We start from the raw sequence: 27,393 nt of genomic DNA on the forward strand, positions 1-27,393 counted from the left end.
TGGAAAAGGCATAAACAGAGCTCACCATCTCCTTGCATCCAAGGACCTGGTGTTTTCCTCCTGTGCCCTCAAGGATTATGGGATTGGTATCCCTGGAGAGCAGCCTCACACCTTACTTGTATGCCCATCCTGTTTGGAGTCCAGGAGGGGGCATCAGGCACTGAGGGTTATTTGCTAAAAGATTCTGAAAGGATGGAGGTCTAAGGGCACCCTGCCCCTCAGCGAGCTGTCCCCAGCTCTCCAGAACACCAGCCCAGCAGGTTTTGTGCGTCTTCCCTCTCTTGGTCTTCTCCTTACTGAAGCACAGTGTACACCTTGAAGTTCCTGGGAAGCCCCAGCCTGCCCTCAGCTGAGTAGGTGAACTACAGACACCATTCAAAGTTCAGTGTTGCACCCTCCTGATGTCAACGTGAGCGGAAAGGAAAACTAGCATTTGACCGCCCATAAAACTAGCTGAAGACAGGGATGGGGAACCCAGATCCCTATGCACAGCACACTCTTCTTCCTCCACTCCAAGACACTGGCGCTCTAAACAGAAGGCTCTTGGGGGATTTTCACATCTATTGTTCGATTTCACTTGACTGCACTGAGGGAAGCAAGTTTGGGACGTGGGTGAGCAGCTCATTCTCCTGTCTCTGTTGACAGATTCACATGAAGACCATGCCTGCCGCCATGTTCAGGCTCCTCACAGGCCAGGAGACCCCGCTGTACATCTAGGCCTACCCAGCCTTTGCCATGGAGCCAGGGTCACCAGGCAGGCCCGCCTGGACCCAGAAAAGCAGGAAGCCAGGACAAAGCCCTGTCCCCTGACCCCACAGCCCAGCCAAGAACACTGGCCCCTGAAGGGTGTGCCCTTACCTCCCAGTGGTTTTTGTTTGACTTTTTTGTTTTTGTTTTTGTTTTGTTTTGTTTTGTTTGCCAAAAGGGGTACATTTTTTTTTTTTTTTTAATCAAAGGAGAGTTGCAGGAACAAACCTTTGTAAAACATTCAAGTATTTTGCCACATTTTGAACTGTTTTCTCATTGTGACTGGCAGGGGTGTTCATGGGTACCTCTGTGTGGTATAGAGAGTGTGTCTTTCTTCCCTGAAATTGTAGAACACAAACATGGGTGCCCACCCATGCAGCCATGGAGGGAGGCTTCTGAGGGACACAGCACCACCTGCAAGGTGTGACAGGCAGCCCTCTCCTGCCCCCTTGCTGGGACATCTGGGATGCCATGGGAGCCCTGAAGAGCCCACACAGCTGACTCTGCTGCTGCTTCCACAGGAACGTGGGCAGCCCGGCTCCCAGGATGTGACTTGCACTGAAAGTGTGGGAACATGTGATTGATTGTAAGTATTTATCCAGAAAGGAGATGTTCCTGAGTTAAATAAAGGATGATGGTCACAACATCAAAACTCCATATTTATTTAGAAAATGTTACCATTTGGACTTTTATTTGGGCAAACTGTTCTTCAGAAGTTTAGGGGTTTCCCATGTCTAGTGACCACTCCTCCTTCTCCTGTCCTCCCCTGTTCTGAGTCACTGAGTCTCTGTGAATTTACCTGGGCATCCACCCTCTTGAATGCTTCTCCACAGCAGGGCTCCCCACTGGGTGGGAACATGTCACCATCCTGCCAGGGACAAGGACAGCAGCACAGGCATCTGTCCCCTATTTAAAATCTATCTACACACACAAACATCCACACACGCTCTTCTCCAACAATCAAAACCCACCAGAAAACTCCACCTCTGCCCTTCCTGAGGCAACCAGCCGTGAGCGCTAATTACGTGGCAAGCGAGGCACCCCCACCATGAGCAGTATTGGAGTGTGTGTAGATGAAGGAACACATTGTCCGGTTTGGTTCATTAGAGATCAATGTTAACTGACGTCATTTTGTCTGGAAGTCTCTTTTTTTGGCCCAGGCCTTGAAGAATACACTGTGACTTAAGAAGCCTTACCACGCAGTAACTAAAGCTTTAGGATTACTGTATTTGAGGAGTAACCTGTGTGTTGCATGCAGCTGACCTTAGGAAGACTTCGCGCATCTCACTAATAAACCTGAAGTCATGATGGAAGCTCTTTGTGTGGCTGGTGTGTTCACTGAGCAGTGTGTGTCCAACTGGCTTCTGATTCTTACTCCTGTGAGTGGCCATACAAATCTGCCATGTGGTGACAGCATCCCTCCCCAGTCTGGGGCCTTGGGAGCTCTTTCCCATGAGGTCAGAGGATGGATGCCAAGGTCATCAGCTGTCAGGTGGGCCAAATCCTGTAGCACCTAAAGGTGTCAGCAAGGTGGCAAGTCACCAGGCCTGCTCTGGGTTCCCTACCCACCTACCCCAGGTAAGCGACATGGCTGCAGACTATGCACTCATTGAGTAAGAGAGAAAAGGACACTTGGGTTTCTCTAGATTTAAATATTACTCACCTACAGGAGAGGTACACATACATGTGTTTGCACACACGTGTGTGACTGGGCATGAAACAGAAAGTTGAAGCACCACTCCCAGTCCCCTCTTTATACCTGTGGAGTCCTTTGCAGCCTGTCTAGAGTATAACAGTCTTAGGCAGTTCTCCTATCACATACTTTTCTCTATGGTATGGTCCTGGTGTCATCTGGCATGGGGAGGCCATGGGGTGAATTTGGGCTTTCATCAGAAAGCCCAGGGAGGAGATTCCAGATCTACTAGCCTAGAAACCATGGCAAGCAGGACCCCTTCCCTCTGGCCTGCTCACAGCAGTGCATACTTTGCTGATGTAAGCTACTCACCGAGCACCTTCGTGGCCTGGGGTTCTGGGGGAGAACAAGCACTTGTTCTACCAGGCCACCTGAGGGGTGTGAGCTAATCTCCCACTTAAGCTCCTCCTTGGCCATCAGGGCACACAAGAAACAGTCTCTAAAGTAAACTCTAGCTCTAAGCCTTTTTTTAGGAAAGATGCATAGTAAAGTCAGAGTAAAATGTTGAGCAGGTAACTCTATTAGGAAGGGTCGCTGAAGAGTTGAAAGCTCTGTGCCAAGGGGAAAAAAAAATGGTAGCCAGGGATAGTGCCATTCTTGGGGAATGAAAAGATCCATCATCACCTGAGGAGAAGCAGGAGAGGGATTTCAGCTCAGGAAGCCCAAGGAACATTTCTGTAATGCCCAGAACAAGGCATGTGATGGGCTCCTGAGAGGAAGATGATGACTAGCAAATGACATGGGGGCATGACTCCCACCAAAATGATAAACATTCCAAGAAAAAAAAAAAAAAAAGAAGAAGAAGAAAAAAAACTTTGAGCCACGGGCCTGTATTCCTCCCAGAAGCTCTCAGGTGTTGCATCCATGGAGTGCAGCTGTGAGAGCTCCTGCAGGTCAAACTCTCTGGGGGCTCTGGGGAAGCACAGATGGACTGCTCTGGGTGCCTTCCACTCCCCAGCAGCTGTCAGGGAGCCCACCCCAAGCCCTCCAGACCCTGCTCTTGGCCAATGGTGCACACAGCCCTCAGCCTATCTCTGTACCAATTAGACCTCAGAGACACAGAGGCCAGAAATACTTTTTATTAAAACACGGATCATTATTAAAACACCTTGAGGTACATTAAATAAATACAACCTTTTGAGTTGTACAAACAGGTCTCTGGTGGCTTGAAAACAATTTTCTATAAATTCTGCCTTAGTAGCGTCTGTGAGTTGATACAGCAGAGTGGAAAGAAAAGGAACATCCATCTGAAATAAGCTTTCTATTACATCATGGTTCATTGTAAGTGTTTAATTTATGTAGTTGTCTCCAGCTGAAGGAGACCTTGAGTCCTTGGGACTGATGCCCCCCCCCCTTGTTAGCCACAGAGTTGGGGGTCCAAAGTTTGCCTGCCTCATCATCCTCACACCCCCAGGCCAGGATTAAAGGTTGTGTCCTAGTAGCTGCCAGTCTCCTTTGGGTTCCTGTCTAGGACCCGGCCATACTAGAGTGGGGAAAGTAACCTCTTAAACAGCCATTCAGGACTGTTCCAGATAGCAAAACAGGAAACAGGAGAGGATAAGCTTCCAGGAGGGAAGGATGCACAGCAAGGGGCAGGAAACCAGCTTTTCTGTTGGCTGGGAGCCCACAGGCTGCCTGGAGGCTTGAGGGCCTGCTGCTAGAACTCCTAACACCAGGATGTTGCTGAGTCGGGGTCAATGGGCCCAGAGCTGAAGTTGCCAGCCATTTTCAAATGGCTCTTACCAGCCCCTGTGCCTTCTGGGGATCATTCCTGGAAGCCTGGAGCTCTGGCTTTCCCAGTGCTCATGTGGGTCAACCTAGTCCAGAGAGGATGGGCCAAGGAGGGTCTATCCCCTCTAACAATCTTTCCATGAGGCCAAAGTGGCATCCAGTTGGATACAGTTTCTTCATCCACAAGATTAGAGTTCTGTGACAGCAAATACAGAACTAAGCATGAGTGGGTGTGTAGGTGGCATTTTCTGGACAATGTCTGGGACTGAAGGTTTTAGGGCTGCAGCGTCAGCCTATACATGAGGGGAGACACCACCTGAGGCAGGAGCCCTAAATGACAGATGACAAGGCCCTGCTGCAGAGAGGCAAAGTGAAGGACACAGAGCTCCAGGGTGATTTGTCCCTTGGCTATGCTATAAAAATACTCCGGAGCTTAAGTCAGTGTTGTGGGACATGGTCTGGACCTCAGTCGGACGGTAGCCAGGTCTGAGGTCTGCATGGTTTATCCCAGCCAGTGGCATGGCTCAGGGACACTGCTATATAGACCCTCAACTCCCTACTGTCTGCCCTGCAAACAGGCAGTCCCCCTGCAGCTGGCTGTACTCTGGCTCACTTCAGGGACAATGAAAATACTGTTATTCCTGGGCTAAGATATCAGGATGTAAATACTTCACTGTGCCCATGGGCTCAGGGGAAGCCATTCTGAAAAACCATCAATTAACTTTACCTGCAAAGGGACTTGCTTTTGAGGACTTCAAAAGTCCTCACTTGAGAGAAATTAGAGAAGATTTCCCATTTCATAGTCTGAATAAAGTGCTCATAAATTCATCTCTAGTATGTCTCTTGTGGAAAAGGAAGATTGCGTCAAAAGGCCTGATTTATGTATTTTGAGCTCTGTAACTTCAGGGAGGCAGCAGCCAAGGACATTGGTAAAGCAGTCAAGCAATCAGTAGCTGACCCTGGCTGGGGGGTTCCTATACCATACTTGAGCTACACCCCCCCTCCATCTACCCACTGCTCTACTTCCAAACACAAAGAAGTGCCCCCAGCACACTGGGGATAGGGACTAAGGGGTGGGGGGCAAGGAATGAGAGATGTTGAGGGGGGCCCAAGGACAGGCACAGGCCATGGAGAATAGGAGGAGCTTCACAAGCTCCCTAGCCAGGCACTGAGCAGTGGTAGGTGCCCTCTGGCTCATCCCCTGCATCCTTGCACAGAGGTAAGGTTTTTGCCCTAAGCAGGGACCACTGGCCACAGCTGGGGGAGACTCCACAACCCCATGTGCTAATGACTACTGTTTTGTATGGTCCAGGTCCAGGTGTTTTCTGTGCAACAGAAAGTTCTTGTGGATAGTGTTGCTGTAGGGCCATTGCTGGGAAGTGACTGCACTAATGTCAGAAAACAAGTGGCAGAAGTGGGGCAATAAAGTCAAAGGTGCCCAAGTTGGCCAAGGCAATCGAGCTGGACCCAAGCTGGGCTTGCCTGCTTCTGTACAAACAGCACAGTGGGAGCTCTCATGGAAATAAGTGATTCACAATGCATATTCTCTAATGCAGATGTGCCTGCTGCCACCTGGCTGGGGGAGGGACAGCTCTGGGTCATGAGAGTCCTGCCTTAGCAGGAGGTATACACATATGAGAAAGGGCCCCTGTGCCCCATCTGGGTCAGTCAGGTGAGCTTAGATACAAGGGGAAGGTGATTATTGTTATTTGTCTTCTCTGGTTTAAGGACAAGAGACCATGGAGAGCCAAGGGAGAAAGTAGGGATGGCAGCCCACAGGCAGAGGCCTAGCTGAAAGGCCCAGAAGACAAGCAGATGGTGGGTTCCTTAAAGCCTTTGCAATACCTTCCTACTTCCCAGGGGTGGCAGGGCCACCGTGAACCCTGTCACTATGTATTTGTTTGCACAATAGCTCTGTAGCCCTGTGACCAAAGAGTTGGGCTCAGGGTACCATCTCTGCTGAAGTTACTTATTTCCTTTAAAAGAAAATAACAGGTCATAATAGGATAAAAGTTTCATTAAAGAGAGATACAGACCACATGGGAAAATTGTCCCATTACTTGACAACATCCTCTATCCACTTAATACTAAACCATCTTGGGAATGGAGGAGAATCCTGCTTTCATGGCCCTGACTTGGAGGATATGTAGTGTCTCTAAGTGACATGAGGGTTACCTTTCACTGTATTCGCATTCATGTAATGCTGGTCAGTGCAAGGTGTTACATGCCTGATGAAACTAAGGACACGAGAATCATCATTCCAAAGTCCTGGAATAGGTAGCAAATGCAGTTCCCAAGAAGATCCTAGATCAGCCACCTCGAGAGACAGAATAACAGTTGCCCCCTAGAGCACCCCAATACTCCTGGGTGTTCTCAATTTGTCCTCTCCCAAGCTGGGCTGAAGGCCTCTCTCAGTCAAGTATGGTATCTCTGGCAAGAAAAGGCTGTGCTTGATGCCAGGCCCCCATCAGTGTCCGCCTCCTGACTTCTGGTTGCTTCATAGCTGGTCCAGGACTCCAGCACCGAAGACGGCCTCCTCCACCGGGTGCTCCTCAGAGGTCACTGTGGAGCGGATGGTGCCCACCACATGCCGCACCTCTGGAGGGAGGGCACAGTGTGAGTGTTCCAAAAACTTAGCCACCAAAACCCTGGTGTCTGCATAGGCCTTGCTGTCCACTAAAGAGTGTGGCCGTACTTTTGAGACCATCTGTAAGGTCTCTGGCTTTGTCTGTTGGTCAGTTTTCCAGGTCCCTGGATCCCTGGAGGGTGAGAGCTGGTGCTGATAGGTAGCCATGACTGAGCGAGATGTGGAAACTAAAAATCAAGGGAAAAGATGCAATTTGAAAACAACCAGAAACAAAACCAACAAAAGGCATCTGTGAGTTCTTTAGAAAGCAAGAGAAATCATGCTGAGGACACGCTTGTTTCTGAACTGGAACCTAAGCATGCCCCTGCTTCCTGTGTCCCACTCTGTACTCTCAGCCCAAGGTTAAGCTGGTGTTAACCTTGAGAGCTGCATCCTCCCAGAGTTGAGGGACTAGGGATGGGGGCCAGAATGCAAGGTAAGCCAGGGAGACGAAGGGCAGGTGCTAGGCTTTGCCTCCCAGCCAGAATTGCTAAGCCAATGCCCTTCTCAGCCTTCCCCAGCTCCATGACCTTTCCCTCTGGGTCAGATCACTTGCTGTGCCAGAACTGTGGCACCTAGACACAGAGTCTACCTTAAAATCAGAGCTGGGGAGTAGCAGAGGGGCACGAGACCCCCTCCACCCTGCCAGTCACGGAGAGCAGTCACCACCCAGGGTCCTTCCCTGACTGCCCTCCAGGTCAGGGGCTGGAGAAGTGGATCCACCCCCAAGAGGGCTAACTGCTGACCACTCTGCATCATCCATAGAATAAGCATGGGTCAGTTGGCATCTCAGACAAAGTCAGGTCCAGGCAGTCAGCTGAGATCCACTCATGGAGAACCACAACAAGGCCCAACTAGACCAATGGCTCTCTACATCATTCCAAGTAGACACATTCTGGATGGCCTGTTCTGGGGTCTTTTGGGTGACAATGAGCAAGCCCAGGAATTATTAAAATGAGAAAGTATAAAAATCCTCCAAATCAACTCCCTAATAATATCATGAATAAAGTGATATAAGCAGTCATATGCATGTTAAATTATTCATAGCCCCAATACAGCTGCACAGAAAGAGAGAGAGAGAGAGAGAGAGAGAGAGAGAGAGAGAGAGAGAGAAGAGAGAGAGAGAGAGAGAGAGAGAGAGAGAGAGAGAGAGAGAGAGAGAGAGAGAGAGAGAGAGATGAAAGAGATGAAAACACATTCCTGGGTGACATTGAGAGAAACTGAATTTGAGGCAATGCAACTAAGGACCCAATACAACTAAGTCACACACACATTTCACAGCAGGTAGATGTCAAATGTTTTAGGAAAGAAGCACCTCACCTGTCCCCAGAGCAGCCCGAGACAGTCTTGTTTCAAGGTCCTGGCTGCACGAGGCAGAGTGTGAAGAGGCATCTTAACCAGAAGAGAATTCAGTTAACACATGAAAGGGAAAAAGGAATTATTGATAAAACTGTCACAGCCTGCCTATAGCTAACACATATATTTTAGATGCCAGAGAAGCAGAAACAAACCAGTCCACAGATGAAAGGGGAGCAGCCCTGCATCTCAGCAGGCCCACTGAGGCTCTGGTGGTGTCCAGTCCCACCTGGAACCTACAACTGGCCTAATAGGAGCCTAGAACCCTTCATTGGAATTTCCACTGAATCCACAAAGCACAAGCCTTCATCCTGTGGAATAGAAGACGTCATATCTGGCCAAGATGAACCAGAAGCAATAGGCTGGTGTGTGGGATGCAGAAAAGAAATGGTGATCACATTTTCTCTCAACCCCACCCGTGAATGTCACGATTTGCAGAGCTTTAATTTCACTGAGGGGGAACAGGCCAAAGGAAGCCAGCAGAGGGCCACAGAACACACTCCTGAGTCCCTTCAAGTGCATGGGATTGTCCCCCAAACCTTAGTGAGTGACTGTGGACATGGAGGCTCAGGTGTTGGCCCTCACAGGGCAGAGGGAAGCTGAGAAACTCTGAATGAACTAGCTGTTCTGGACTTTTTCAGGAAATTCAGATGGAGCTTTCTCTATGCAAGCCAGCAACTACAATGGGGAGGGAAGCGTAAAGAGCAACGGAGGGAACCCAATTCAAAAGTCTACAGGTGCAAAATAAGGCTCAACCAGGAGGATGCTTCCAGGCAGTTCACTGTTGTGGATTCCTGGTTCCTTTTCAGGACTTCATTCTTCCCTGGCTGGCTGGACTCTAGGCTATTTGAGGGTTCACTGGACAAGACAGGTGCAGTCACACTGGGACTTCTTCAGGTTCTTTCACATTCACTTTTGAAAATTTCCCAATTTTGATGGAACCATAGTCAAAAGGCACACCAATCTTTACTGGTAAAAATTATGCAGCCCTTCATAGCAATAAGGATGGGCATGGGTTCTTCCAAGTCAGGAAACATGAGACTTCTGAGGGAGCTTGTGTGTAATGCAAATTCCAGGGTGGCTGAACACAGGGACAGTGTCTTACAGTCTTACAGCCCAGGCTGGTGCCCACTCACACAGTCAAACAGGATTCCATGCACACTCCAGATGAACATGGAAGACTACCAAGGGGGCCATAAAGTGCTGCTGAGAACAAACTTGGGTCTGCCCCAGACTCCAGACAGAGGACATGCAACTTACCCTCAGACTTCACTTGTGGTTACCTGTCCTAGCCTGAACTTGGCCCTTCCTGGACTCTGGAGCATGTGGGCAGCACTCATAGCTAACCCCAGAGTAGGATGACTGCTGCTGGGCTCCCGTCATTCCAAGACACAACTTGGGAACACAGAGGGGCTCAGCCAGCCATACCTGCCTCACTGGATGCACAGGATGTAGGGTCACTGGCAGAGCGGGCCACACGCCCGGGACTTGGCTGTGCCTGCATGCTCACACCTGTAGCCTCCAGAGACATGTGGTGAGGCTCTGGGGTAGGTGGCAGGGGTGGTGAGGTGCCTGCAGTGTCATCGGGGGATGGGTGGCTCGGACCCAGTGAGGTTGCTCCCTCTGATGTTGGCAGGCTGGCGCTGCTAGCTGGCACTGCAAGAGAATGAGCACAGCATTAAGGCAAGCAATCAGGACCACCTTGATAGGGACAGTATCTTCCCTTTAAGCCCCAAACCTAAATAAACTCCGAAATCTTAGAAGCATGGAAACATTGAACCAGGTTGTCATATGCTGCCATCTGATGTTGAAAGTTTGGGGTTACCAGATGACCTTTCAAGGAGCATTCCAGGAAGGAGATGGGAGGTACTCACGTCCTCTACACCCCACAAGAGACTAGAGGTCAGAGATCAGATACTTGTTTCGTAAGGATGCTTGATGAGCAGGGTCTGTGGAAATGAGAATTCTGAGGGAGACCTGATATCCCAGCCAGGCCCTGGGGGCCTGAGAATCTGCCCACTCCAGATAGGGTGTCCAACTTGGGGCCTGGAATGCAGCCCCTGAGTCATACAGGCAGGATAAACCCAACTCACACAACCTTAGTTCTCAAAGAAAGCCCTGGACCAGCAGCATCAACCTTACCTGGGAATAAGTCGAACCTGCAAACTAGGAGCAGGGGGTTCAGCTCAGTGGTAGGGTACTTGCCTAGCATGTGTGAGGCCTTGGGTTCCATCCCCAGCACAAAACAAAACAAACAAAAAACTAACAAACAAAAATAAGAAAGAAATTCAAACTTGTAGCCAGACAGAATCAGAGACTGCAGAGATGAGCTTGGCCATCCAGGTGAGAATAGGCCCTCCTTCAAAAGTGAATGCCCTTTAAACTAAGAATGGCTATTCTGGATGAGAAATGTCATTTAGGTCTGGACTCCTGCCTCTTACCACTCCAAGGCTGGCATCCAGGGGCAGATCAGAGTCTGTGTTCACAAGACCCCCCAGGGACCCTCATGAACATGAAAGCCGGAGCAGAGCTGATCTACCTCTTTGGGGGGCGGGGGCACTGGGGCATTTAAACACTGAGCCATATTCCCAGACCTTTTTTTTTTTTTTTTATTTTGAGACAGGGTTTCACTGAGGTGCTTAAGGCCTCGCTTAGTGGCTGAGGCTGGCTTTGAACGTCCTCTACTTTCTGAGCCTCTGGGATTACAGCTATGCACCACCATGCCCAACTCTACATTCTTCTTGAATTACCAGCTGCCTTCAAGGCTCCCTCTCAGCATTGGGGTACATACTACAAGGTGTGCAGCGTGCTTAAAAACACGTGGTTTGTGTCACAACAGCCTAGACTCCTCCAAAGAGGTTTTGGGGAAGTCTGTTCCTTCCACCCTTTTCTGTAGGTCCTGGATGGGGCCTGTGGGAGGCCTCTGTTTCTGCATGCTCCATGTTCTCCCATTGTCTATGACCTTGCCCCTTGCTGGAGCTTTTGGGACCATCTCCTGCTTAGTCCTCACTGCCCACGTATGAGGCAACACCATAGAAAGACATGGACTTAGAGATGGAAGTCAAGAAGTCGGTCGTACAGTCATAAGATGTGGAGTTGGCTGGAAGATTCTAGAATATTCTTGCTTAACCACTGTTGCCCTCTAGATAAATGGTTGGGGACAAGTAGTGGTCCTTTTGGGAAAATAGAAAAATATAAATAGTACCCCACACACTGTATAAAAAAAAAATACCTTCAGGAAGATTAATCCTTTCATTTTAAAGATACTACAAAAATAGTAAAAGGAAACATGAAAACAAATCTACAGCCTTGAAGTGGAGGCTTTGTAACATGGCAGAAACCCTGAAGGAAAAACTTGAAAACAATCAAAACCCTGTAAACTTGCATATAGGATGAGATGTTGTTAACAGGGTTTCGTGAAGCAGAAACTGAGGAGGTACAACTGTCACAGATAGGGACAAATTTTTTTTCTTATAAATCTCCAAAAAAAAATCTCAAAAATAAAAGCACTACAAGAGAAAAATATCAATCAAAATCAGACCTATGCATGGGTAATAAGCATAAAAGGTTATAAACCTAGAAATTGTGTGTGAGTCTTTCACCTGGAAGAGTGACGATGGTCATCAGGAGTGACCATGTCCTGAGGCCTCATATGCTGTTGGTGGGTGTGTAAACTAGTAATATGACCTTTCCAGAATGCAATTTAGCCAATATATTAAAATCTAAGATACATATTCCCTTGGACTCAGCAATTTCACTTCCAGGAATTTATTCCAGGACATAATTGAGCAAGTGCTCAAAGATGAGTAGATCACATAGAAGAAAAAAAAAAAAAAAAAAAACCAACACTTTCGATGTCATTAGAAAATTTCAAACCCAGAAACTGTATTTATTAACCCAATCCAAATTCCATTTCAAAATTATGTTAATTCCATCATGCCAGTTGATTCCTCTTGATCTCAATTCCCTCAGCATCAGTGATAATCCACTGACTGGGTTTCTTGGGACAAATATGACCTAACTCTGAATAGACAGATTCACTAGAAACTTACAAACCTGCAGTAACAGTCCAGGAGAGGCTCCTGCTGGGGACGGCAATGCTTGGTTTTGCCCACTCTCACCTGAAGTTGTGCTGTGGGCCTATTTGGATGACATCATAATTCTAGTGGACCTCTAATTTTTCACACAAAGACCACAAGCATTTTCTTAATTAATGTATAACAATGCATTTATCATATGCAACAGGGCTTTTTTACTCTTATTAATGGACTTCATTGTTCCCTGGGGTTTTCACTGTTTATGAAAAATGTAAACAACAATCTTCATTTGTACTTTTCTTTGCTTACATTACTCCCCTAGGGCCGTTCCAGAATTGAGATCACTACATGTAAAAGTATAAACATTTTTGGCAAAGTGTTTTGGATAAAGAGTCCTAAAAATGGGAGGTCTACATATTGGATGCCAGTAGGGACTATGGGTAGTGACTTCCCTGTGGCCCTGCCAGCATGCATTCCTTATCACTATTTTGTTGTTATAATAGATGAAAAACTCCCTCCAATTAAAAAAAAAAGTTCTAGAACTACTAAGTTTAGCAAAGTGGCAAGATACGAAGTCATCGCACAAGAATGAATCACATCTGTATCACACAATCACACAGATGAACAATGAACAAGCAGAAAAAAATATTGAAAACAATACCATTTACAATTACTCTAAAAATAATGAAATACTGGGGCTGGAGTTGTAGCTCAGTGGTAGAGTGCTTGCCTAGCATGTGTGAGGCACTGGGTTCAGTCCACATAAAAATAGAGTAAAGGGGGCTGAGAGATAGCAGCTCAGTTGGTAGAGTGCTTGCCTTGCAAGCACAAGGCCCTGGGTTTGATTCCCCAGTACCGCCAAAAAAAAAAAAAAAAAAAAAAAAAAAAAAAAGAGTAAAGGCATTGTGTCTACATAAAACTAAATTTTTTTAAAAATTTAAAAAATGAAAAACTTAAGAATATAGTTGACTCTGTATCCAGGAGGTTTACCAACTGTGAATTTTTTTTCAATTTTACTATATACATATAGACCTTTTTCTCTTGTTCCTAAAAAATACAGTATAACAACTATTTATGCAAATTCACTTGGGTTGAATAAGTAATCTAGAAATGACCTAAAGTATATGGGATAATATGCACATGTTATGTGTAAATACTACACCATTTAAGTAAAGAACTTGAGCATCCTTGGATTTTAGTACCCAAGGGGAGTCCTGGAACCAGTGCCACTCTGCACACTTAACAAAACATGGACAGGATCTGTATGTTGAAAATTACAAAATGAGGATTAGAGACATTGTACATTTGAAGGCTTGGTGTAGGAAAAATGTCAGTTCTTCCAAAATGACTCTAGGGGTTTGGTGCAGTTCTTATTGAAATCCCAGCAAGGATTTTTGAAGATACAGATAAGCAGATTCTAAAATCTGTGATAGAAGAAGCTAAAACAATCTTGACTTGAAGGATCAAGTGGGGGCGCTACTCTGCCAGAGCTATGGTCATGAAGACAGTGTGGTGTTAGCAGAGGGACAGACACACAGATCAAAGACACAGGATAGAGAACCCAGAAATAAACCCACACACTTAAGTCAAACTGAATTATTTGGCAACTAAGGTGCAAAAGTGAGAAATGGCCTGGAGCAACTGGACATGCAAAGGCCATAAAAACAATCTCAACCCAACCTCACTCCAACGCAGTAGTTAATTACTGATGGAGTTATCTTTTCTGTAGCTAACCTGCTGGACCTATGTGCCCTCTTGACTGCTTCCTAGAGAAAGCATGAGGTCTCCCAGGAACACTGACTTACTGGGTGAAGGTTAGAGGAAAAATGTGAAGAATTTATATAGTAATTAAGGGAAAAGACTACAGCAAATTCCACCCCTATAAAGAGTAAAAAATGGAGAGCAGGAGTGAGAAGAAAAGGAAAGAAGAAAACAGGAGAAAAAGACACATCCTCAAAAAAGATAAACTTAGTGCTTCAGATACTAAAAGTTAACATTACCTGGTGTACTGAAGCCAGCAGTGGTGTTTGGGTCCCCAGAGCTGGACTCCGCCACCTGGTGATCAATGCTTGTAACCTTCAGCAAGAAACATAAAGCATCAAGGTGGTTCATCAGTGGGACGTGGGAACACATCAGCCTCCAGTAACACAGTCAACCCTCTGTATCCACCCATTCCATAGATTCAACCAACCAGGGACTGAAAATATGCAGGGGTGGGTGGGGACTCCAGAAAGTTCCAGTAACTTGAAATTCTATGTACCAAGTACTATGCTGAATCCATGTGAGTAAAACAAGCAGGCATTGTGTTAGATGTTGTTAGTAATCTAGAGATGATTGGAACTATGGCAGGTGTGTGGGTTATATGCAATTACTATACTGTTTTATCTAAGGGACTTGAGCATATGTGGATTTTGGTATCTGAGAGGCATATCCCCTGGAACCAATCCCCTGTGGTTACTGAGGGATGACTATACAGATCGGCTTTAAAAAACTCACCTCCTAGCGAGAAGTATTAAGAGGCATGTACATACATATCCAGTATTCTCCCCTAAATTTATGAGATGGGGGTGTTGAAGTTGACCTTGATAAGGTCAAAGCCCATTTCTCTGACCTTTTGCAATAAGAGCACCATCCAAACCCTGGCACACCCTAGGCCTACTCACCTACCACTGAAGGGCACTGTTTGGGACCAACAAAGGACACATAGGATCCTCCAGAGTCACTGTGGGGCATGGACCAGGGCCTGCCTTCACTTCCACTGCAATTCTCTCACTCACTTTATCTCATCCTGGCTTCCACTCTAGGAAGAAGAAGGCCATAGGACAAATGGTCGCCAGACTCATCATGTTTCATGCTGGCAAGGTTTGAACATGGACTAAGTTGTAGAAAAATGGCCACATCCCAAATGAACTCTCAGACTCTTGCAAGCTGGCCTGTGCTCTCTTCCCTTTGGTCTCCTGCAAGATGAGGGAGAGATAGCTCTTAGGCTATCCTCCCTGCCTGGGTCTCAGGGTCCAGATCCACACGGGTGGTGTGCCAGTCTGAATGTGGACCCTGTAGCACAACAGTGGTGGCACACTTCGTGCCATCCTGTACTGGTGGTAAGTAGCTATGTTCAATAGTCACCAAGCTTTGGCATCTTTCTTCTTGGAATGACTCCTTTTCTTCCCAGAGAGGCCTGAGGGAATAGGAGGAAGACAGTACAGGCCCCTCTGGACTCCTGCCCTGTCCTCCTCTCTTCGTCCTCTGTGCAGCATGGTTTCCACGTTGGTGGGCACAGCTGTTCCATCCCTGTTCCAGGGCATCCTGGCCCCTCACTGGCCTTGGGCTTGAATGTGCTGAACATGACTCACAAGGCACACGGGCACCACCATGCATCCCATGCTAGCTCAGAAAACAATTTCTGGTTCCTTGTGTTATTTCGGAATTGCTTTTGGGACACGCTTGCAAATAATGAGCTCTGGAGGAGGCTGGGGAAGGTGAGGCGAGCCCCTGTGGCTTGGTCCGATTCCAGCTCAGGTAATTACATTTCTGCCTCCCTCGTCCCCCACCATTTTCAATCAGATAGCTGATATTCTTCATCTCTCCTTTTTAAACCAGGCTGGCACTAAGGCAGGTGGCTCCAGCTGCAGCCTCTGCACCAACACAAAGGGTGTGAGCTGCTCCCCACCATGGTGAATGGGAGGAGGGTTGGAAAGAGAGAGAAGACCAGAGAAGAGAGCTGCCTGAGAGAGGTGTCTAGAGGCTTCCTGGGACCCTATCACATAAGACGTCCTTTTAGCTCTCTCATACTGCTGGGGAGAGAATTGGGTGAGGAATAATTCACACCACCATTGGCATTCAACTTTTTCTTTCACTGTATTGCTATATGCCAATAACCAATTTTGGAAATCCCTGCCAGAATTCAGAATCTTCCACTAAATCCCACACACACAAAGAAAGAACAATGCCCTCAAGGTCTGTTTCATTCCATAACTCTCTTCCCATATCTAATTTTCTATTTGATTTGTGTATGTGTGGAGGTGGAAGGTAACTTAGAAACCTGCTGCCTGGAAGAAAAACAAAGAGCTTCCGGTAATAAAGAAAAATAAATAAAACAAGAGAAATAAAATACACAGTGGGACAAGGTCAGGAGGAAATTGGATTCGTTTCATATTTTGCAGAAGCAGCACTCACTTCCCTCTGGCTCCCTGGATTCAAGAGCCAGAAAATTTAGTTTTGAGAGGAGACAGCTCCTGGGAGCACATCTATCACCTCTCAAAAGCAGAGTGCCAAGGGTTTAATTTGAATTTGGCCTTCCCTGATGTCAAAAGCCACCTTGCCACACTAGAGCTGTGGGGAAAATAGCTGTTCATTTCACACAGCATTGTCAATGAACTATGAAAGTAGAAGAGGGTAGACAGGAAATAAATTTGTGGCATGGAACTTAAATTAAAATTTGAGTTCTGTGATAAAGGCTCATAAACAGAATTCCTTGAAGGAGGTGAGTAAGAGGGCCCGTGAAAGACAGGCTGTGTGTATAACTTAAACTGGGACACTTCTGGACATGTATCACTTAATCTGGGACTTAGAAATCCTCAGATATGTGATTTTGACCAGTCATTGTAATTGAAAAATAAATTGGTATTTAGGCAAATCAGTTAAGTTCCCCTTCATCTTCCTATTAGATAGCTCCATGACTCACACTGCAAGGAAATCCTGCCCTATTTCTGTAACGAGTTCCTCACTCCTGGGTGAGGTCAACTATCTAGTACCAGCATTATGAAGAGCTGTTATTTGGGGGCAAGTATCAGCAATCATGGAAAATGTGAGTTACATACTCAAGGCAGTCTTTGAAGACACTGACTTTAAAATGTAGAGGTCATTTCCTTTGAACATATAACTAATAACTCAGGACTTTGGGTTGGTGTCTTGTGGCCTCATGCTCAGGTTTCCCTTTTACCCACTATGCTGCCACCAAATTAGCCTTAAGCACCATTGTGTCATAAAACCAGACTCCAATCCTCAAAGATACTTTGATATTAGGGTGATAATGCTTATACTCAGGCCATTTTGGTGACCTCCTTCATGTACCTAAAGCTCCCATACCAGCTCCTGGCCATCCCATCTTTGTGCCTTTGACATGATGTCCCCCCCTGCCTTAATGCCCTTCCCTTTGTTCACACACACCCGACCCTACCCAGAAACCAGGCTCAATTTTCCCTTTGAAGTAGCAAATAAGTTTGCTTGTCCCTGTCTCATCACCGCATCAACCTCTTATTTCCAGGAGAGAAGGAGTTCTTTCCAATCCCTGGTTCTATATTCCATGGAGTACTCATGGATGTAAATGGTCCCTGGAATGTGATCTTGTCATTTAAACAGGAACATCAATCAGAAAAATCCTCAATAACTTTCCTGCTATAGAAAGAAATTCATTCTTTATGAGCTTGCTGAAGAATAAAATCTGGAACCACTGAAAAGAACATCATCACTACTGAAGACGCCAAAAGGGAATGTGTGTGACTGATTCATAGAGGGGAATAGGTCCAAACAAACATCCTTGATCAGGGTTGCTTTTCTTCCTCAATTAAAAATATCTTCTCAGATGTGTGTGGTGGTGCACACCTACAAACCCAGCTACTCAGGAGACTGAGGTGGGAGGATCACCTCAGCCCAGGAGCTCCAGGCCAGCCTGGGCAGCATAGCAAGACTTCATCTAAAAGAAAAAAAAAAAAAAAAAAAAATCCCAGAAGTACCTATCTTTTCTCCTGCTCCCATACAGAGCCCAAACGGTGCTGCTTCACTCTTCTGTCACTCTGTCTTCCTCTCTTTATCTAAATGAGTACTGATAGGCAATTTATATGCCATTTGTCCTAACAAGGGGACACAATTAAACTCCTCCTTGCCCAGGGAGATGCTTGTGCTGTGAAGGGGGGCAGCTCCTTACTGTCTAGTCAGGGGGAATCGGCCACCCCAGAGGAGGGGGCAGCTGGCAGTACAGCCTTCCCTCTGTGGACGGTAATGGGTTTCATTGACTTCTGGACTCCTGGAGATGTTTGTGGAATTGAAAAGTGCTCCTAGAGCATAAGGTCAAATAGAATTGGCCTGTGGGCTGCAGCGGCCCCTTGATCACCAGATGCTGTCCTGCTCTCACATGGGGCGGGCTGTGAGAGAGGCCACACAGACAGACACTTGCCTGGGCTGTTTCTGCAGTTAATGTTTGCGTAAGCACTTACGAGCTAGAGGTTTTTGAGCTAACACAAGCTGACGTGAGACAAGGTTTTGACCTTAAAATGCTTAAAATGCTTCTCACCAAAGTTCTATGAGAAAAATTTCAACATACACAATTTCCAGTAGATTTGGAGAATGGTGTCATATAGGTCTTAGAACCAGTATTGTCATCCTCCAGTATATTCTATTTGTCCAAGAATGTTACACTCAAATCAAAGTTCCTTCCAGCATTCAGAGGCCTTGAAAAGCTAGGGATGGGGCTCCTGGACAGGGTTCTTATTGTTGGAAAGCACAGGACTCTGAGCAGGGCAGCATGCCCGGTCCTGTCACTTTCCACCAGGGAATGCACATGGGATTATGAATCACTCCACCCAGTCATCCCTTCTGGAAATAGGACTCACAGCTGACAAAAGGGAGGATAAGGAAGCTGGCCAAGTCTTCCCAGCATGGAGCTGCAATTCTGTGATGGTAGCAAGCAGGCTTGTGGTATGGAGCAGAGGATGGCAGAGTTGCCCACCGTTCTTTGAGGCAGCTGGGGAGAATCACATACCCCTGTGCACTTATGGGGTTTCCAGTGGTGCCTGCCACCCTGTCTGGTGCCCCTGCTGGTTACAAAGCACAGTTGTTCATCTGCATGCCTCATTCAGCTTTCCCCTCTTGCCTTCCTGGGGAATGCCCTCCATTGAGGGCCCCACTGCCCTGGCCCCACTGCCCACTCCTCTAGATCTTTCTTATCACTTTGGTGACATCCTCAAGGCCTTATTCCCCTCTAAGAATCATCCATCTTCTTTTTAGCAAACATTTTGTGATAGTGATGTATTCCAGTTTTCCAGGTGGGCCCCTGCATCTGCAGGAGCTGAGACCTTGTTTGGAATGCAAATTCTTAGCATACCCTCCTCCCCCAACCATCTAGTGACTTAGAAACCCTGGGGATGGGCTCAGCCATCAGGATTTGATTGACAAGTCCTTGGAGGACTAGAATGCCCACTGGAATCTAAAAACCAAGACCCATACCTTCCTTCCCCTCCTCATGTCCCATCCACACCTCTACCCAGTGTAAATCAGCTCCTGCTACACTACCCTATCAATACTGCTCCTGCCGAGGTCACCAGATGGCCCTTCATGGTAAGCCAGGTGGACTCAAGGGTTCAGTCTTTTAAAGCCTCTGGGGAGCCCCAGTCCATCCCTTCTTTGTGAATTGCTGTTTCCTGCAAATCCGGGCTTTGTGGGAGCCCCATGCAGTGCTTTGCCTGCTCTGCAGCCCGACCTGTGGGTGGGGGCCCTTTGACTACAATATGCAATGGTATCATTCTGTAGGTCTCTCCCTGTCTTCGGACATCCACCTCATTTACAGGCCTCAGTGACCCATCTCTGTGGTTAAGTTTGCTATCATTAAAGCTCTAAATTACAGATCCTACTGCCTGGTGGGCACCCACTCAAATGTTCTGATGACCCTGGAATCCAGTGAATCACCTGGATATCCATGTCACACTCATCTGAGACTCATTCTGAATAGCCTCCTGTTTCCTGGGTAGGTCATTCTCTCCCTCCCTTCTTCCAAGCATTTGCACAGGCTGTTCCTTCTCCCAGTGGCATTCCCAGCCCTCTCCCTGCCCTTCCCTGTCTCCTATCCATATTTTCTGAACTCTCAGATTCCTCCCTGGACGCTGCCAGGTACAGGACAGGTGCCTCTGACAAGTGGCCTGAAGTGTACTGAATGCTGAAGACAGTTATCACAGCCAACAGTCTTCACTGATATTGATTTGAATTATTTGAATTATTTTTTTTAATCATAAGTAGAAAGATAAATCACATCAGGAACACAGAAACCCATTCAGCTTTAAAGAAAAAAGTTTAGGAGAATATACACAACTGCAAATTCAGGAATTTCAGGGTCATGCTTTGCCTTCTCCATAAAGAATCGTGTTCCCACAGGCAGCGCTCATACCACTGGTTTTACTATGGACACAAGAAGGCTGAAATCCTTGGCCCAGTCTACAACTGCCGTGTGCAGACTGCTGAGCCACTTGGGGCATTTCAGGCACCATCTCTTGTGCCAGGGTGGGCAGGGGCTCCTGAGGTCATCCCGATACTAAGATGGCCTGTCAAAAGTCACCCTGAAGGAGAGTCTGTATGCCAAATATTGTCCCCTACAATTCCCAAGAGTGGAAACACTCTTGATTCCACTAGGCACAGAGTAGGCATATCTAGTCGTCTCCTTTTCCCACCACCACTGGCCTACCAAAAATGACCTCTCCTAGTGGAAATGACTGTCTTTGAGGATTGTGGGGCTGAACTGGCTGCTTTTTCAACCACAGAGCTTCCTCAGAGTTGACACCTCCTTGGTCAGTGAATGACATAATGTCTGACACCACCGCCTGTTCTATGTAGGTATGGGCCATCAGGATAACCAAGAGCAGGGACGAGAGCTTGGGATGACACAAGAGAGGTCCTCTTCTCTGAATCTATCGCCTCACCAATAGCCCAGGGCTAAGAAGACCAGTATTCCTCAGGTTTTAAAAAAGGCTTAAATTGATACAAATGAACACAGTAGGACAGGGAGACAGGATAGTCATGGATGTTAATCATGCATTCCACTGGGTTCCAGGCCCAGGGCTTCCTGAGGACAGACCAGGGATGTTTCCCTGAGCATTTCCATAGGAACTGGCCTGCCTGCATCCCTGGCCTTACCTGGCTGGCAGGAGTCTGGCCCACCACGGCCTCATATGGTGGGGGGAGCTCAGCAGGGTACAGCATGCCAGGGCTGTTGATGGCAACATCATACAAAGCACTGAATGGAGAGGAAGCAAAGTCCAGGTGGAGGCCCCTGAAAAGGCAGAAGTGTCTATCACATTGTCATTCTCTGAGGAAGCAGCCCCAACTGCTGACAATTTCCCCAAAGCAATCAGAACACCGATTGTCAAGGTTTCTCCTCATCCCACACTTGTCATGTTTGACAAATAAAAGCCTGAATCACTGGGCAATTTTAACTTTTGTTTTTCTTTTGGAAAGACATCCACGTTTTCAATGAACTCTATGGCCCTGTCTATTAAAATAATCAGACAGTCGATGAAATCTTTAATTAAATTTTATATGATCTATGAATAACTAAACATTTTGTACATCATGAGAACATAATAGAGCGACTCCTATCTGCCTGTGTTTTCTTTTTGGTGACATTGCAAAGATACCAATAGAAATGTCCTATTTCAAAGATACTTCTCCTTCTACCCTTCACTGCCTATTTTCTCATCAAAAATGCTTTCCCAGACTTTCTCTTTGTTCTGCTCAATGTGTCCCCTGAAGGTAAGCTGGCCATTTCAACTTTCTCCTCCCCAAGACGGCTTCCTGTCCAGGTGCTTTGGCATTCACACGGGGCGTCGGCAGGTAGACCAACCTCTGGACCTCGACTGAGGGTGTACAGGTGTACTCAGGAGGGTAGTAGGGTGGAGGTGGAAGTGGGGGGATGAACTCGTCGAAATCCAGCGTCTGATGGAGAACTGTGCCATGGGGAGTCACACAGGCAGGGTTGGCAGAATGCGACCTTTGTGGAAAGAACTGGAAAACAGAATCAGAATTATTTGAGACATCTTGTGTGGCTTGTGTCTAATTAAGTTAATTATACATAAGCTTTAATGATCAGTGTGGAATGTCTGTAATTTAATTTGTCAAGCCATAGCTGCTAAACACATACTTTAAAAGGATTGCTTTGCTCCTCATATCTCCCCTTGGAAGCCTCATTACGTCGGTTTCCATGTTGTTATGTGGAGTGCTCTGCTGCACTTCTTTTGGAGAAAAAAATACCATCTGGGAAGTCATTAATATCATCCTTACCACCAATTCTGGCTTCTGTGATTTTACTACTCAAACTCTGTAGTCAAATAATTTAACAATTTAACAATTAACACAATTCAACAGCACTTCCCAAATCATGTTCATAAGACAATGCTAGACCCTCAAGATGCACCCACACCAAACTCCTATGGTGAAATAAATGTGGGAAGAGCTCCATATGTATGCTCTTCTCAGAACCCTGTAACATGCATTAGTGTGTTAAAGATCCTGATAAGGCTTGTGTTGAAAAATTCACTTCACTGTTTAATCCTTTAACCCAACATTTCTCAAGTATTTCATTACAGGCCTCATTAGACACAAAATATCTATTACATTTTCCAGTTCCAGAGACTCTGTATGCCCTGTGAAAAATTGCACTGAGGAAGAGGAGACTCCCTTCATGAACTCCAGAACATTCCTGAGGAAACCCTGAACAGTGAACGGTTACTTAAACAAACTGAGCAAAACTCAAAATGAATGCTACCTGCCTGGTTTACATTTCTTAAGTAACTGCTTCTCTTTTCACCCTCAGGTCACCAGAGGCCACCTGTGGCATAGAGATGCCTGAAACATTGCTCCATTTATCTCAATGGAGAGTCTATAGGTGCAAAAGACCTTGGGTTGTGGAGGTTCCATGCTCTGGGACTACCTACTGCATGGCATGTGAAGTAAGGAAAGGGACAGGGTGTAGGGGTCAGAACACAGAGTCACCTGTACACAGTCAAGCACAGAAACTCCTTTAGAAAACAATGAAGTCACCAAGCAATGTAGGAACCTGGGTTCTACAAAGTGCTCATGAAGAACATGATTTCTGAATGATCCTTGAAAGACAGGTAGGTTTCAAGGGGAGGGGTTAAGAAGGTACTTAAGATCAAGAACAATCATAAGCCAGTGAAGGGTGTGTTTCAGAATAGCAAATAGATAAGGCTCTAGAAGTCAATTCTTAATTACGGGTATTCAAGGGAGCCAGAGAGGGTGTTGGAGCTGGGGAACAGCTTGATGGAAGCTGTGAGGCAGTGAGTGCCTTCTGGCACCAGAGGTAAGGTGTGCTGGAATTGATAGAGGTCGGGACATCAGAACATTTTTGCACTAGTACAGGTAAGATCAAAATCCTGATATGGTCAAGTACTGCAAAATTAGCATGCTCTGAGTGGATGGAGAAAGATCGGTGGCTGTGACTGAACTTGTAACACATAGGGATTAAAAATGGTTCCTGTGGGTTTTTCTAACCACGGAGCACATTCCCTTACCTTTCCAGCTTGTTCTGACCCACAGCTAAGTTTGTTTAATTGTCTGAAATAGAGGTGAATCACTAGCTCTGAGCAGCTGAACATGCATTTTTTGTTTTTTTGCCATGGGAAGCTGTTAATCCTTATGCTTAGTGTGCAAAGGCCGAACAGCTTGAATGAGGGCAAATGTCCATGAGGTCTAACAAGAAAATACTTCAAATTAGTCTCTATCAGGAATTAGGAAAATCAATAACATACTCAAGAAAAACTAAGGAAATACAAAAGTCAAAACACTTGTCTATTAATACCCTAAGTCCACCAGACATGGGAACAAGCAGCATTTTCAGAAAAGGTGGGAGCTCCAGACAATTCCATTAGCAGGTTTAAATGACTGGATGCTGCCAGACACTAGAGGTTTTATGACTATTAAAGGACAGACTCTGGGGTTGGGTGGTAGTTCAGTGGTAGAGCACTTGCCTAGCATATGCTAGGCCCTGGGTTCAGTTCCCCAAGTACCACCAAATGAACCAAAATCAAAAAACCAGACTCTGCATCAGTTTTAAACTCCAGACCCCCTTTCAAGGGGTGTGCTGCTGGCCACATCTTCATGGAAGAATCTCAGACTGGACTTGTTTCAAAGGGACACTTTTGTCTTGGCTCTTCACCCTCCCCAGCAAGAAGGCTACAAGTCACACTTGTCCTCTTTCCTCTCTTCCCCACTATCAGTGTTTGTTTAATGAGGTTAGGATATGCCTTGCTGCCTAAGGTCACCAGCTCCGTCCTTTGTTTTGTGATGATGGGGCTGGAATCCCACAGACTACATTTCCCAGGCTCCCTTGCCAGCTAGGCTTTGTCAATAGGGGGTGCTGGAGGGAGCCAAGAGGGGGCAGCAGGAAGGAAGTCCCTGTAGTCCTCCTCCCTCTGGGGTGTGAAAGCTGCTTTGGTTTGTGTGACCTCAGCATCCCCTTTAGTTCATTCAGTCTTCCTAGGTAACATGCTCCTTGTATTAACTACAGAAACGCCAAGGGCAACTTCTTTTCCCATCAGGGGCCACTTGTGTTTCATCCAACAGTGGATTCCAGCTTGGGACATCTGCTGCATGGACAGTCAGGCACCTCCTCACTGTGGTGTCTCTGCAAAACTCCTGTCCATCTTCCTTTGCAGAAGCAGTGGACTTATCTCTCTGCTTTGCTTTTCTGCCTCTGGAATTCAGTCTCCATCCTGCTTACAGAGCTATTTTTCAACCAATCAGGTCAATGCCTTTGAAAACTCTTGTGAATGAGACCCTTGCTCACTGAATCCAACTTCCTAACCAACCAATGCCAAAGAACAAAACAAAAACAAACAAACAAACAAACCCTCACTCTGAACAAATCTGCCTCATCTCTACCCTAAACACCAAACACATTTTGTTCCCACTTCCTGGCTCCCTAGCTCCCTTTCACCTGGCAACGTGCCATCATCTTTCAGGATTAGGCAGAAATGCCTGTAACCCTGGAAAGCCCATTGGTCAGCCCACATCTCCCACACCTGCCTGTGTACTATGCTCTGAGACCTCACATGGGCACATTTATTGCCAGGTGTAAAATGTGATTCTGAATCTGGAGGTGGTGGGCAAAATAGGGACCAAGTTATCTCTTCTATTGCAGGTGGTTCTGCTTGCCCTGGGTCCTCTGGCCCATATGGTCACAAAGGCCCTCCTGATATCTACATCTCTTGCTCCCAAGGCTGTCACTCACATCAAAGGAGCAAGCATTTGAGATTCTATCATTCTGTATTCTCTGGGGAGAGGGATCCCAGAACACCCCTATGCTATTCTTCCAGACATACCTGGAAGTGGGGGGAGACTGGAATTGAACTACCTGGCTTGGGCAGCTTCCTAAGGTCCACAACACAGAGCCCCTCTAATTTGGTTCCATCCACACAGCCTAGCATCTGGGATCTGAGGGAAAGCACAAAGAGGTCAAGGGCCTCAGACTGGATATCGGAGGTCTGGTCTTCATATCCTGAGTCCATTGAGGGCCCACGTGACAGACAGCACATTACTGACCCTGTGAATTTGCCTGGCCCCACGGGGACCTGAAAGGGCCATAGCAAGAAACATCATTTCTCAGTCACAGACTTACATGATAGTATCATGTAGCTTAAACAAAGGCTCCTCTCATAAATACTAGCTCTTCTGTCCCCATTCCTCCATCTCCTTTCATGGGGGTATCAAGGAAGGCAGAGTAGATCAGCAGGGGCCTAAAGACACAGGCCTGGGATTTCCAGGAACACTTTGACATTCTGAAAACTCTCTTGCCCTCCAGGCTCCAGGCTGTGTCTGTGTACCTGCCTTTACTTACCAGCCTGGCTCCTGACCCACAGCTACCCTCCCTGCTTCACCAGGGAGCAGAGCAACCTCCCCCAGCCTTCCCACTGCATTCTGGTTCCTGAAGGGAGCACACACACCTTTGCGATTTTCCAGAAAGACTAAGAGATACAGGGGTAAAGCCTTCTTTCTCTATCCTCCCTTAGGTTTAGTAGAAATAGCAGAATTATTACTACAATGAGAATTTTTGTAATTGACTCCTTATTACCAACTCCCCAGATAAACTGGTGCTCTTCCTCTGTGCTCCAGACTCTGGGATGACACCTGCATACCCTATGGCTCCCTGGTCCTGCTGCTTGCTGCTACCCTTCAACCCCCCCCCCCCCCCCAGGCTAGTTCCATGCCAGTCAGGGCCCTGCACATGCCTTCCTACACAGGGAAAGGCCAGTTTCAGATAATACTGCATAATGACATATGGATGCAGGCAGAAAAAGCTGCTTGTCCTAAGAAAACCAACCTGAATGCTTTAGAAAGACTTGAAAAATAAAAGTAGCTAAGCAGAAATTGCTGCCAAATTAGGTCTTGGCAAGGCAGTTCTAAGACAGTGAGGAGAATCAAAAAAAAAAAAAATCACAAAATATCTAAGAGTGTTCTGCACTCAAACTGCTTCCCATGGTTCACCCCACTTTAAAAGAACTGAACCTGGAAATCATAATCATGCAATTTTCATGAAATTTATGCAAGAAATACAACCTGACACAGCAAGCGGATCTATGACCAAAGGAAAGATCACGGCCCCAAATCTCAAGACTGGCAGACAAATGCTCAAAGCATATTTAAAGTCATGTGTACATCATTTGCTGAATATCTGCTTTAACTAGTTGCTTAGAATAATCAGTTGCCCTTTGGTGCTGGTCTGGTTGATCAGTATCATCTGCTACTGAACCCAGAATTAAAGGATGGTCACTCTAGGTCCAAGCAGGTGCAGCCTGCAATGGAGTGAAGGAGAAGATACTGTGAGCATGGGTGGGGTTATGTTCCCAAGTGGCCTGCACCCATACCAACTCTGTGCCCACATTTACCACATTACCACAACTGTGGAAGACACATTCCCCATGCAGTTTCTAAAGGAGTTCTACTTTCTAAGACACAAGCTTAGAGGTGAGAATATGTGACAATAATAAAAGATGAAGTGAACAAGCCAGTGACTGATAGAGATGCATGTTATAGCAGATGATCTTCCTGAGGCTAAAGTGGCTGTCAATGAAGGAAGTGGGGAGGAAAATAATGTGATGGAAAAATGGAAAAAAATGAGATTGTATTTAAAAATAAAACTAAAAAAAATGATAGTGTAGACACTTAGGAGGTAAAAAGCCTTTTCTGCTAAATTACATCAATAAACTGAATTGTATAATCAGATGATCTATTGCCACACATTACAGTAACTCGGCTTCATCAATTCTGACAGTAGGCATAATACTACATTTCATGTACATATATATTTATCATGTTAGTTTCAACAACTATTAATTATCCCAAAATGCTGATCCATACAAATAAGAAAGGAGTTAAGGGTTCTTTGGATGACTATTTCTCAGAGTCCTACATTCTTAACAGCA

At 46.4% G+C, this 27,393-nt stretch overlaps 2 protein-coding genes across 6 annotated transcripts in view; one reads left to right on the forward strand and one right to left on the reverse strand.

The window, feature by feature from the left end:
- Positions 1-2,060, forward strand: part of APBA2 (amyloid beta precursor protein binding family A member 2) — a 273,902-nt gene extending 271,842 nt beyond the window's left edge. For all 5 annotated transcript variants that reach the window (XM_079122129.1, XM_079122131.1, XM_079122130.1 and 2 more), the window contains one exon: positions 646-2,060. In XM_079122129.1, the coding sequence (XP_078978255.1) occupies positions 646-717 (72 nt within the window). In that variant the 3' untranslated portion in view covers positions 718-2,060. The remainder of the gene's footprint in view (positions 1-645) is intronic.
- Positions 2,061-3,360: 1,300 nt separating this feature from the next.
- ENTREP2 (endosomal transmembrane epsin interactor 2) overlaps positions 3,361-27,393 on the reverse strand; it is a 490,869-nt gene continuing 466,836 nt past the window's right edge. The window contains 5 exon segments of the mRNA XM_079122168.1: positions 3,361-6,985; positions 9,582-9,809; positions 14,191-14,266; positions 21,092-21,227; positions 21,798-21,958. Of these exon segments, the coding sequence (XP_078978294.1) occupies positions 6,669-6,985; positions 9,582-9,809; positions 14,191-14,266; positions 21,092-21,227; positions 21,798-21,958 (918 nt within the window). The 3' untranslated portion in view covers positions 3,361-6,668.

Source organism: Sciurus vulgaris (genome assembly GCF_902686455.1).
Source record: "Sciurus vulgaris genome assembly, chromosome: 2".
Lineage (NCBI taxonomy): Eukaryota > Metazoa > Chordata > Mammalia > Rodentia > Sciuridae > Sciurus > Sciurus vulgaris.